This window comes from Indicator indicator, chromosome 5 (genome assembly GCF_027791375.1).
Source record: "Indicator indicator isolate 239-I01 chromosome 5, UM_Iind_1.1, whole genome shotgun sequence".
Lineage (NCBI taxonomy): Eukaryota > Metazoa > Chordata > Aves > Piciformes > Indicatoridae > Indicator > Indicator indicator.
Genome location: NC_072014.1, coordinates 13,721,957 through 13,735,469, shown reverse-complemented (window position 1 = coordinate 13,735,469; position 13,513 = coordinate 13,721,957). Strand labels below are relative to the sequence as shown.

The window sequence follows — 13,513 nt, the reverse complement described above, 5'->3', positions numbered from 1 at the left end:
GCACTGTCTTAGCACATCTGCACAGATCTGGATCTGTGCAGAACTGGCCACAATTCATTAAAAATAAGCAAAAACCTCACAACAGCACACCCCCCCAAGTTCTCCAACTCCCATTGTGCATGTGTGCATGGAGTCTGAAGGCAGCCAATATAAATGCAACGCTGTCATAAATTTCCAACTTGGCTAGCAAAGGCAACAAGAATTACCCCTCAAAGAAGGCCAACAGACATAGGCATTGTAAATCCTGTAGCCTGTCCAAATTAAACAGGGAACACCACTAGGAATGCTTTCAGTCCAAGAACATCAAGCGTGCTTAAAGCAAATGAGAAATTTTCTTCCATAACCTCCTGAAAGAAAGAAAATATTTCCTATATCTAAGAAAAAAAAATCCTTTTCTTGTTTGAGTACCTCCTTCAGTAATTGGTTATATTTTTATAGAAGTCTGTCCATCAGCGTGACAGAGGCAAAGACTGCAGACTCACCTGTTGTTTAAGCAGGAAGAGGATCTGGGGGAGTGGCTCATAAATCTTGCAGAGCTGGTTCTGTGGCACAGCCCAGTGTCCCGGGTTGGGGGAGAGCTGATGTGAACAGCTAGGGGCTGCTGCTCTTTCAGAATTTCTGCTCTAGCACCAGAAGCTGTGTTAAATATGAAACAGTTTAAAGATATCCACTGGGAGCCATTCATAACAGGCTGTCATAAACATAACGAATAAACCCCACAAGAATTACAGCAGAATACAATTTTGTTTGGTTTCAAATGCAGCTAAACCAGACTTTCTACAGATAACTGCATTTTTTCGTTTGGTGTTTTTTTTTGTTTTAACCAGATTAGAGAAGTTTGACATTTTAATGCCAAACAACTGCTTCCTACAAATGGAGAACTTGCACTCATTTCTTTCTCCAGACTTGCTTTTTCAATAGCTGTTGCTATATCCACACAGGGGATGCTCTGATATAAGCAAAATATTTTTTCAAGGAATTTTAGTACTTGTTTGCTCTAATTATATGTTACTGTTGACTCCCACTCTCCAGTTTCAGAGACAGCAGAGAAAGGAAGATTTTTTTTTTTTGTTCGGTTTGGTGAAGGCCTTATTAATAACCTCAGCAGTAAATTCTATTATCTGTAGCTTCAAACTGTACCAAATATAATTCCCTGACAAGTTTAATGAACACAGGGCTCTGTTTCACTGCTTCAGCGTTGTGATAAAAGGAGAAGAGGATAAGCTCACTATTGTCGTAAATTATGAATTCTGAATGTTTTCAATTCTAGCTTCTTACAATGTCCTTATAAACTCATTATCAATGTGTTCAGGAAATGGAAAAACACATTTGTATTAATAAACAGATTTTGCTACTTCCCTGGTTATCTGGGGGGGGGGGGGGGGGGGAAGAAGGGTTTGTTTTTAAATGAAACCCATCACTAAGGAGAATACTTAGGATTAAAACAACACACTTGTCCAAAATGCTTACCTGTATTACCTCCTAAGCTGTAAGAAATGTTTTCGCCCTGTGTGCTCTTCCTGCTCACTCTGTTCCACTTCTTCACCAAAAACTTTAACCTTAGTAACAAAATTAAATTGCAGAATTATTAAAAATAAGCAAAAATACACTGGCCTTTACTATTAAACTTTTTGTTGACATGCAACTTATTAAACAACATGTAACAATCCTTGAAAGAAATGAAGAAAGAATTCTTCAAACAGTTTTCAGAGTGAAGGCTTATCCCATTTGACTCTGCAACAATCCTTGAACTGTCGGAAAGGTTTGATCATTTTGGCACTCCTCCTCCACCCTGTCCCTAATGTCCAGGGAATTGTGGCAGCTTTTCCTGCCTCAGAGGAGTAGTTTTAAGGTCAATATTCCTATGTCCTTTGATATTGCTGTCATTATAACATCCATGTCAAAGACAGCAGCCTAAAAACATCCTGTGCCATCTCCTTAAAGTCTTAAACTTGCCAGCAATTATTTTTACTAGACAAGGAAATTGCTGAGAAGTAACCATCTATTACACTTGAAACTATTTTTTTTCATTAAATGGATTCAAAAGCCGTTATGAGATGACACATTGTCCCAAGTACAGCTAACAAACTCCATCTGATAGTAAGCAACAGAGTACAGCAGAATCATACCCAATGAGACACAAGCTATGGGATTCAGGAGAGGAAAACAATCACTGATGAGATGATCACATTCTGAATCAAGACTATACAAGACAGACTCTCCAAACAGATAAGGATCAACCTGAAAGGACATCAGTTTGTAATGGGCATGCACTGACTCTCAAATACATTGCAGCTGGGTATTGCTCAAGACAGAAGCAGCTTTTTGGTTTGCTATGCTGGCTCCAAAATAGGCATTTGGCCAAAGCAGAGCAAACAAGTGTGGGAAAACCATCTACCTTACCATGGGACAGGAATGCAGGTTACTTTAGTGGACTTCAGGCGAAAGACTGAGATGCTTACAACCAAGAGAAGTTTATCTCATCCATGGGAAGGAAGAACCATGAAGTTGGCATTACCAAACAGCTGAAGAAGGGACTATTGTGAAAATAAGTCCCTAAGTCCCTAAGTCCCTGTTTCAACTAAAACTAATGAAGCAAGGCTAAACCAACAAAACATGCAGTTTCAAAACAGATTTTTAAGGCTACAGTGGCTGAGTGAAGCCTTTGCCTAATTAACTGCAACTTTAATATTATTAAAGTTGACACCCCTTAGTATGATAATGAGCCAAATGGAGGACATACTAAACATATACTCAACTCTCCACCTAAATCATGCTAAATATCACCTAGAAGGCAGAGACAGCCAGGGCTAGGGTATATAAAAACCACAAGAAGAAACCCCTCTCTGTGGGGAAAGACTGGATTTAGCAGAGATGAGGCCAGTCAACAGAATCATATCATAGAATCATAGGCTGTGCTTCTTATCCTCCACCCAAGACAGAGACACCTTCTTGGTAAGAAACGTACATTCAATGCACAGCTCAGCTTTTGCTGCATTTCTATTACATATCAGCACTACTGCAAAGGTTTTTGTCAGATGTTACCTGGGATTTATTCACTTGACCTCAATTGCTTGCAGTTTGTGCATTTATCACTGATTTTCTCAAATCTGTTCCATCTGTCACTTTAATAAATTAAGCCTATTAATTACTTTGACTTTCTAAACCTGTATCAGTGCAAGTCCTTATTGGGGCATTGGAAGAGGCAAACATTAGTTTTGTCAAACAGTTGCAGTAAAAGTCTTGGGGCTCTGAGGTGGGCAGATGTTGGGATCTTACCTGTAATGACAACAAGCCACATTTGAACTAGTTCTGGAGATAGTTTTTGCTTAATATTAATATAAGACAAACCATAGGAACTATGAATTTTTAAGATTTCCAAGGAAACACCATGTATGGGAGACAGCAAGTGTTTTGGCCTTACCTTGATACTGCTATGATTGCCCTGACTGCACATCTGAATTTGGTAAAAGGACGGGAATGTGATCCAGAAGGCTGCAGGTCTGCAGGTGAGGGATAGATTCCCATACGTGATATTAGAGAGAGGGTTGCTTGCTCACAGTCCTGAAATCCACCAAGCAGCAGCAAGAGATATTTCTTCTGATACACTAGAGCCTTTCTAAAGCTCTCTGCTCTAAGGTACTTCCTGTATAATCTCTGCAACTGTAGAAAGAATAAAAGGGGAAAAAAATCCAATCAGATAAACTTTAGCTACAGAAATCTCAAAAAATGTGATCACTTTTTCCAGCAGTATCACCCACAACTTTGTTGTGCATGGGTATCTAAAACTTATTTTGCTTTGAAGCAGTGTAAAAAATAAACTTTTTAGCAAGCATTTGTATAACAGACACTGTGACTTGGCCAGTTTTGGTGCAAAACAGTGGTACTACACTCACAGTTTGGACACCATACATGGAGGCTTGCACAAAGTCTACTGAATTTCTGTGTATCTATAAAGTTTTGTCTAGGCTAGAAAATTTTGACATGTTCGTGTGCGAAACACTAGCCACAAACAAGCTGTCTTCATGTCAAGTATCCATACTGCAGGCACAAGGGCAGCTGGAACAATTCTGTACATAGCTAAAAATCACCCAAGTCTGGACTGTCAGACTGCCTTGAATCTCCTGAATGTCTCAATGAAAAACTGTGATCTACACTCTAAAACAGTTTAACTCTTTAACAAAGAAAATAACATCTGTTTCAAATAAATATTAACTAGAAAGCATGTTGGGATCAGTGCCCATCTGGCTTGATTATGATCAGATGTGTGAGAAAAAGAAAAGGTATTTAAAATTTGTGAGGAAAAAGTAAAAATAATGTTTGATATTTTCATGCTTAGACAAGAAATCTGAATCTCCTTCTCATTTAAGAGTAAGTACCCAAAGAACTTGGTGCAAGTTTCTATCTAACACCAATAAAGTTACAAAGGAATGTTTCTGATGAGGTACATATGGAGTGTCATTAATTTAATATGCAGCTTATAAACCTGTTCATCTGTAAACCCACCTTTTAAAATAGAAAATGAAAAAGATTACAGCAGCAAATGGAAGTTAAATGCCACCATCTGACAGATACTTAAATTCCCACAAGTCTGAGCTGTATGCTTCACAGCTCTTCTGCAATGGCAAGTTTATCATATTTATTTAAAAAAAATATTGTAATTACTAAATTACCTTTTCTACATGTGGCATTAATCCCCTAGGCAATCCCAGGAACAATACTACCAAGGACAGAGAGGGTTATGATATTGAGCTGGTGGCAGTTCTCGCACAGCAAATCTGTACAACAGGCAAAACAGCTAAAGCAACCCAGTTGCCAAAGATTTCAATGATAAACTACAGACTATTTCTTCGCTCACTGAACAAGCTCCAGACAGCCTAATTCCTGGCTATCACAACCATTTTACCTTGGGACTGGAATTTTCCACCACTGGTTTGTTCTCAATCTCAGCAGTAGCTTTAGCCAGTTGGGATTCAGCCTGTTTCAGTGCATTTTGCAAAATGTTTCTCTCTTGCTGCCAAGCTTCTCTTTCCAGTTCTTGAACAGAGTCAGTATCACCTGTAGACCTGACCTAAAAAATGAAACCCCAAAGGAAGTGAGTTGTGATGGGTTTTGCACTTCCAAAGCCAAAGATTTCAAAATGAGTCATAAAATAACATAATTATGGACAAACTAAAACATAACAAGTCTGAAGATCAGCAATGGCATCCAGGTGTTAAACAGTGGGATGGGAAAATGAAAGAAATAAAAAAAAAAATTGGCTGCATGTGGCTGAAGATCTCTTTCTCTATTACAAGTGAAGGACATTAATGATAGTGGCAAAGCTACCTGGCGAATAAGATGGAATTTAAGCTATGTTTTTAGGATTTATTTTGTATCAATAGACCTGAGCTCAGTCTTTAATAACCACTAGGCTTGCATAAAACATTTGCAATACTGCAAACATCAGACAAAACACTTGCTCTGAGATGTCAAAACTCTGTTGCACTTCTTGAAAATTACTTGGTATTTTCCTGGAAAACAACTGTTTCTAGATGCATAAAGAGTGAGCAGCAACACATCCCAGGATTTCATGTCCTTGGACATATTGCATATCCAGGAAAAAAAAATGCCATCAGAAGCAGTCTCTGTCATAAAACAAAAAAAGCAAAGAGTCTGATACTAAAATATGTTAATATAATGACAGTGTGAGTACAATAGTACATCTTTTCTTTTTTCATCTCCAAGGCAAAACATTAAAAAAAAAAAAAGGGAGGGGAAAAAACCCCCAATAATCAAGTCAACTTATACACGTACTACAACCTGAAGAATACTGAACTTACTCATAATCAACACTTATATGCTCTTTTTCTTACCCAAGATGCAGAAGGAGCCAATAGATCTGATTTTAGTTCCTTCACTGTCTGCAGTAAAGAGGCTACAGCTTCATCATTTGATGCAGACCACTCATTAACTGTTCTGTTAAACAGAAATACTTCTTCAGTGTCAGGTTCATTTGTAGTAATGTTAACATACATTTGATTCCTTCTCCTCACTGGATGATTCTGAAGTTCTGAAGCTGTACTTAGGTACCATTCATCACACAAAATACTACGAATACACATAGAAATTGGCAAGTTTTGTTAATTTGTAAGAGTAGAATTTCTAAATAGTGCTGCATAGGATTTATTCAGAAGTTTACATTTTATAGCAGTCTGAAATTCTATCATACATATTCAGGCTGCACTAAAACATCACTACTCTGCTGCCAAAAAAAATTACTGCTACTTGGCCTCTCATTCCTGGCTCATAACTTTTCCCTATCATGCTTAACAGAGTTTACAATTCTAAGCAATCAGTCGTGTGGATTAACCTTTTTTAATGATTGCTCTCTAGTCACACTGCTGCAGCTGTCAAACTACCAAACAACTCTCCTATAGGGTTTTTTTGAGTTAGTCTCTTTAAACAGGGCCACATCACAGACCTAGGTCAAACACAGACACAGAAGTTTTAGGGAATGGCTGCAGTGAGATGACAACAACCAAAGCCTCCTGCCAGTCAATCAAAACCATACTTTCATACGAGCTTGAGTCTTGCAAGCAGATAAACCACTGACTCCATCCAGCACAGGGCACTCAGCCATGACCTACACAAGTTCAGAAGCAGGATGGAAAGAAAACTACTGTTTTATGAACAACCACTCACTTGTCTAGAGTTTTATACATGAACTCATGCAGGCGCACGGCTACAAAAAGCAGCTTCTGCCTTATCTTCTCTAGCTGTTGCTGTTGCAAATGTGATTTTTCTGTTTCTTTTGTTGTGGTCTCTTTGGCATTTTGATCTTTGTTGAAGGTACACAACGATTCCTGCTGATGGTTTGGAGATGGAAGATTTCTTTCTCTTTCTTCTAACATTGCCAGTATTTCCTGCAACTCTTTAATTCTCTGCTCATCCCTCTGATGTTGCTGTTCCAAGTTTTGCTGTTTGAACAGAATAAGTAGTAATTAATTGCATCCTGCACACATACACATGCATATATACATACTCAACATACAAATAGGTTTCGGTTTTACTTTTTTATCTAAATACACATAGAGACTGCAAATAAAAGCATCACACCTATCTAGCATATCCATCTCAGTGTCCCTTAACTCCAAGACCACTTACAGGGGAAGTCTTACAGTAGTGCCTTCCAGGGCCACCAGAAAGCCATTCAATGACTGGGCAATTATTCCATCCATTTCCTGACATGGTGACCACTAAGTCTCCAGATAGCTTGCAAACCCTCCCTCCTCCTCTAATGTAAGTGAAGAAGCTGATAAACAAGAAGGGTGAAAGTGATAATCTCACAAACCATAATCAGGAGCCTAGCTCAAAATTAGGACAACGACATGAAACCTAGTTTAGTTCCACTCTGCATTTAAAGCCATATTCTTCTCCATCTGTTAACAACTGGCAATTCCCAGCGTAGGCAAAGAGGTAAGGATCAACTACTGTCAACAATAAACCCAACCAGAAACCCCTGAAAACAGCTGTGTTTGAGAAATGTAGGGAAAGAGCTCATCTAATGCATTTTCTGGAATGCTTTGTTTAAGGAAAAGAAACATTTAAATTAAAGAACACCATCCACAGGGTTAAATCCCAGTCTGTGGCTATTTCAATGTAAGGTAAGGCTTGCACAGGCATTCTCACCAGTCTCTCCCGATCTCTCTGCCAGTCCTTCTGTTTCTCTAGCTCTGTTTGTTGCTGCTGTCTTTGCGCTCTCTCTCTCTCCTCTTTCTTGTTTTTATCTTGTTCTTTCATCATCTTGAAGAGGGACTGCAGTTGTTCCAAGTCAGCATTCAGCTTCATCTCTCTTTCCTTTTGGGCTTCTAAGGAACAGATTACCTCTTGCTTTTGACCCTGAAGAGATTCCAGCGTAGCACGCAATTTGTCACTGATCTCTCTCTCCTTCTGGGTTTCTTCACAGCACATCTGTACTTCAGCCTCTAGCTGCCTTTTGGAATAAATGGCCTTCTGGTTCATTTTCTCAATAACAGCAGCTAGCTCCATAGTTCGAGACCTCTCTTCTTCCAGCTGGGCTTGCAGCTCTCGAACAAAAGCCTGTTCCAGCAGTGATTCCCTGTGCTGATAAGAAGCACCTTCTTTCACTCTCATGCTCAACTGTTCTGTCAAAACACGTTCATGATTCAAGGAATTCAGAAGTTCCAAAGAATGATTTTTCTCAGCATCCAAATCTTTCTGTAGCTCCAACAGTTTGGTCTGTTCTTGGGACAGCAATGCCTCACAGCGCGAGTGCTCGATCTGGACTTCCTTGCGGAGATTGTCATTGACCGTTTGCTCATGCTCTAGGGACACAGCCAGCTGGCTGTTCTGCACCAGCTGCAACTCTAAGGCAGCCTGGAGCTCCTGTTCAAAAAGGGGAAGCACATATTAATACTCCAGCACAAACACTCATTTGTGAGGCAGGCTGGCATTCAGAAATTTTCAACCTCCTGTTTTATTGAGGAAGAAATTCAAGACTGAACTAGAGTAGGTCAGATATTAAAAAGTTTAACTACAAGTGCTAGAAGCATGCTTGTTAGCAACATGACAGCGAGTAACAAAACCAAAGGCTGTCACGTTAAAATATGTTACAGTATATTCTTTTTTTTTCTCTAAATAGTAAGACTCTCATTAGGAAATCACTATTCACTACACCTCTCAGTCATCTTAATAAGAGACATGTGAAGCAGAAATAACCCATGTTGATTTAAAAAGAACCAAAAATCTAAGCAGTAAAGAGAGTAGGTGTAAAACCTCTGGATTTTACAGCCAGTTTCAAGCACACAACAGAGGCTGATAAAAATAACCAAGCTCTAGGTCCATTCTGGGAGCCAGCCATTCTTCAGAAGGAAAGGAAGTGACTGAAGGAGCAGTCCTGGGGCACTTGCACACAGTCAGCACTAGCATTGCCATCCTCCTAGCAGGGGCTTTTGTCTTACCCTCCCAGCACTACCTCTCCTATGATCTTGTAGAAAGCCAGGCCAGATGCTAAATGGCATCAGCTTTCATAGCAGGGCTTCAAGGGACTATTTCAGAATGAAAGACCCCAGCAACGTAAGCTGTGAATGGTTTTGTCTGCTGCACAGTTACAGCTGGGGCAACGTACTTTTCTCTGTGCCCTGGCTAAGATGGTCCCTGCCTTACCTGCATGAGCAGTCTTTAAAAAAAAAAAAGATAGAAGACATCAGCACCATGCCCTGCTGTGCAAGCAGTAATGAAAATCTCAAAACTTGGTAGGCTAAACTATTCCCAAACAAGGACAGATATCTGGAGATTCAAGTGAATGGCAAATTTCTATTTTAGTATGTAGAGCTAGGTGTGACAGTGGCTAACCAGTCATTTGCTTTGCTGTAGTTTCTTCTTTTTTGTAATTTTGTATATAATACCTGGCTCATTTCTGAAAAGGTGTGATAGCTTTGTGAATTATCCCCTAGCATCCTTTTCTGTGCAAAACCGGAATAAAACAAGTCTCTCAACTCTGTGTGTGAATTCATTTTTACACACTGGGCAAAGAAACCAGATATATGCCTGTGGAATCTGTCTCCACTTACACAACAAGGGGCAATACAAAACTGGTGAAAATGTGAACTGGCTACTGAGTGTAATTTCTTTGTTTAAAAGGCTCCAAAAACACCAAGAGAATATGAAAAAGAAGAAAAAAGAAAGAAAGAAAAAAAAAAGAAGTTCAAGGAGTGCAGCTGAAAGCTTTAATTCTGGGAAAACAACATAAACACCATGCACATTCAGTAGAAGTTTGTTGAGTTTTTGGTGGTGGTGGGTTTTTTTGAATAGTTAAAAACTACTGGATATAGAAAAAGACTGCATAAACCAGCCTGTTAGTTAACTTGATGAACCAAGTGAAATGAAGCACTGAGATGTAGGCCATTACCTCCAAGGCTTTTGTCTTTTCATCTTCTGCTTTCTTATGCTGAAGCTGTTGTTCTTCAAGCAAACCTCGTAGCTCTGTTTCCTTCAGTTGTTCCCTCCGCAAGTCTTCAAGTGCAGCTGTCAAATCCTTTTCTTTTTTTTCCAATTCAGACCTGCAGAGTTCAAAACACCACTTCTAACTGTGTTCAGAACAGAACAGACATTTTGGGCTACTCTTTGTGAGTTGGTCTATTAGTTTGTTTCTTCAAGATAGCTCTCAGCTCTTAAAGAGGGGCAGTTTTCAAGATAGAGCTATATTTAGCAGCTGAAAACATTTACCTCCCTCTGCAAGCAAAGCTGGAATTGCTCTGTTTAGCAACAATTAATATATAGGGAGAAGTTGTCTATCCTAGCAGAGCAAAACTGTAGTCCTGTGAAAGGAAAGAAAAAACATTGGCATACGCTAGGAATAAGGGGGGGAAAACAGAAAAAAAACTTACACAAGGTGACAGGTAAGCAGAAGTACCAACCAAAAGACAAAAGCTGCAGAAGTGAGTACATCAGGGTTACAGAATCTAGTCTATTCACTTCTAAAACAACCATCCAACATGTTCCAATGTTCTGAGCCAAGGCTACAGAAAAGGTAAATGTGCACATCTGAACTGAAGAATAAATACATTTGAGCAGTTAGTAAAGAAAAATTAAAATATCCATGAAAAGTGAGAGAAGTTAGTTTTCCAACTTGTGTTTCCAAGTGCTAAGCCATTCGTTAATCCAATGGGTATCAAGCTTTTTCAGAATTGTTGATAAAATAAAATGAAATAATTTTTAAAAAATTAATAAAATAATAATAAAATCTACTTCTCACCGTAACTGGTTTATTTCCCTCTGAAACTCTTCTAGGGATTTCTGCAGCCTTTCATTCTCTTGCTTACTCTCATAAAGCTCTGATTTCAGGGATGCTTTTTCTTTATTCAGGAGATCACATGTTTCAGAAGCTCTCTTCTGCTTCTCAGACATAGTGCTTTGTAGGTCACTTATGATAGATTTTTCCTGCTGAAGCTTATATTCTAATAATTCAACTAGGATAAGAAAACAGTATGTTATTTGTATTAGAGAGAACTTGGCAATGAGCCATTACGCTGGCTCAAATTGGGAGGAAAAAGTAAAACACCAATCATCTGTATTGAAGTGTTCTTGTCTGGAATATTCACTTCTTTTCAAACATGAGATGAATCAGTGGACAGAAACACATGCAAGCTCTACTGCTAGCAGACCAGGCAAAGCAAGAACATGAAAGCTGGGTGAGACTATGAGAGCTACTGTAAGTTACCTGTCACTATTGGATTCTACACATCATAAAGCAAACCCATCGATGTACTAGCAAACATATATATATATATATATATGTGTGTGTATATATATATATACATATATATATATATACATACATACATACATACACACACACACACACACATAAAGGATTTCCTGAAAACCAACAAGAATATTTTACTGTCCCTGATGGGTTTTCTACATGGGTACAATATTTGACAGTTGTCCTTGAGTTCTATTGCTTTGGGTTGTATTAAAGTTGCTTTTCACAGATTTTTCCTCTGCTAGTGATATTAGAAAGAACTTCTTCCTCTGCTAAAATCACAGGAAACCTGAGTACATTAGTAAAACTCAAGAACTGTACAGCAGTCTTTGCAAAATAATCCTCTTTTGCTTTTTTCTACACAAAAAAGGAAAGAAATGACTTAGTAAGTAACAAGAACTTGGTGATTACTACCTTTCCTCCTAAGGTGGTGTTCTTGCTTGCTGCCATGATCTTCCACATTGGTAAGGGTTTCCTGTAATTGCTGTAGCTTCTCTTGGTTCTGCAGATGTGTCATGCGTAGCTGAGCTCGGAGGTCCTGTATTTCAGAGAGCAAGCTATTCCGGTCTGAGGAGAAAAGGTGCTCTACAACCATCTGCCTGTGTTCCTCCTGAAAATGAACAAGGTCCTATTAAATCTGCAAGGTTATTCCCATATTTTCTACAATGATAAACCCTAGAGAAACCCTTGCAGTACAAGTTATATAAGAAGGCACCCCTAGCTCCTCTAAACTCTGAGGACCAGCTACAACACAAGGGAATTAATTTCTTACCAAACTGGTCCTTCAATAAATGCAACAGTACCAAAAACAAAAACCCTCACTTCACTAGCTTCCAAATAGTAATGATCGTTTATGTGTAATAGTTACTACAAAATGAAACTAAACAGTAGATATAATCAGTAAAGAAGTCCCAAACAGATTCAGCATCAGTTCAATACATACCCTTTTCAAGAGAAGTCTGTGAAGCTCTAGATGAAATTCTTGCCCTAGTCCTCTTTTATCAAATATTTCCTTCTCACTATCACTGCGGCACCCAGCCTAAACTGCCACAGCTTTGTAATGCAATACACAATGACTGAGAAAAATGGTACCAAAACAGACTACAAAAACCCACTAATCCCACATAATCTGGATCAATGCACAAGATGTTTAACAACAGAACTAATAAAAACTGGGAAAACCTTGGAAAAAAATAACGAGAGAATAAAATACATTATTTATGAGCATAATCTTTTAAAAGGTTTTCTTACTTGTTGTTTTATGACATACTCCAGTTTTTCCACTAATGAACTGTCATCACCAGACCCATGACAGGAGAAGTGAGACTTCAAGTCAATTTGCAACATATTTCTCTCCTTCTCAAACACTCTCTGTACTGCTTGCAGAAGTTCTCCTCTCCAGTCAGCTACAGTACCTGAAAATTCCTGTTAAAAATAATTCACGGGTTTTTAAATGGCATCCCTCTCAATCTCTAAGCCACTGCTTTTCATACCATTGCTGTTGTAGAGTAGAGCTATAATCTGAGTTGACCAAAGGTGTTTGAAGACAACTGTTCAGATCTCAGAAAGAGTCCCTTGATCCTTGTGCATACATGTGCCACCACAACAGTTATACACATTTCTACAGACATTAAGAAATGTGTATTTTCAAGGATATTTTTATTGTCATACCTTGTCTGCTCTATCTGCCACCTTGCTAAGGTAGTCTTTCAATGACTGTATAGCATCCAGCAATGCTAAGCCCTCCTTCTGCCATCCCTCCATCACAGCTCTGGTCTGATGAACGTTTTTCAGCTCCCTAAAACCAAAGGGACGTTCTGATAAAGCCAGTATTTTGCGGCTTTCCTCATACACCATCGTCAGCACAGTCTGAGAAGGAAAAAAACCAGGAATGCACAACATTAGGAAACAGGCATTGGCGTGATAATGGTGTAAGAGTGGGATGGGAGAACACTAGACAACAAAAACAAGAAAGCTGTCTGAGGCTGTGATACAGACAAAGGCACACAGGTTTGCCCAGCTATTTGGTATGCTTAATAAACTAAGCGTACACACACAGAGTGTGAGCCAAGAGTTACCAGAGAATTTTTAATCTCCTAACAACTGAGGTAGGTATAGTGGCCACTATATTCCTAAATGCTGCATTTGCAATGCTCAAGTACAAATGCCAAACTCTGTCAGTGCACCTTAATGCTGTGTGCATCAGCACACTAATACACAATTAAGTCAAGGAAATGTACTTGA

The 13,513-nt window shown here is 38.9% G+C and overlaps 1 protein-coding gene across 1 annotated transcript in view; it reads right to left on the bottom strand.

Annotated features, from left to right (window-relative positions):
• PCNT (pericentrin) overlaps positions 1 to 13,513 on the bottom strand; it is an 82,605-nt gene that overhangs the window by 4,401 nt on the left and 64,691 nt on the right. Inside the window, exons 42-53 of the mRNA XM_054381006.1 lie at positions 12,941 to 13,138; positions 12,521 to 12,694; positions 11,684 to 11,879; positions 10,760 to 10,973; positions 9,914 to 10,064; positions 7,672 to 8,388; positions 6,685 to 6,959; positions 5,856 to 5,958; positions 4,907 to 5,071; positions 3,425 to 3,663; positions 1,471 to 1,559; positions 483 to 636 (exon numbers count right to left, since the gene is read on the bottom strand). Coding sequence (XP_054236981.1) covers positions 483 to 636; positions 1,471 to 1,559; positions 3,425 to 3,663; positions 4,907 to 5,071; positions 5,856 to 5,958; positions 6,685 to 6,959; positions 7,672 to 8,388; positions 9,914 to 10,064; positions 10,760 to 10,973; positions 11,684 to 11,879; positions 12,521 to 12,694; positions 12,941 to 13,138 — 2,675 coding nt within the window. The remainder of the gene's footprint in view (positions 1 to 482; positions 637 to 1,470; positions 1,560 to 3,424; positions 3,664 to 4,906; positions 5,072 to 5,855; positions 5,959 to 6,684; positions 6,960 to 7,671; positions 8,389 to 9,913; positions 10,065 to 10,759; positions 10,974 to 11,683; positions 11,880 to 12,520; positions 12,695 to 12,940; positions 13,139 to 13,513) is intronic.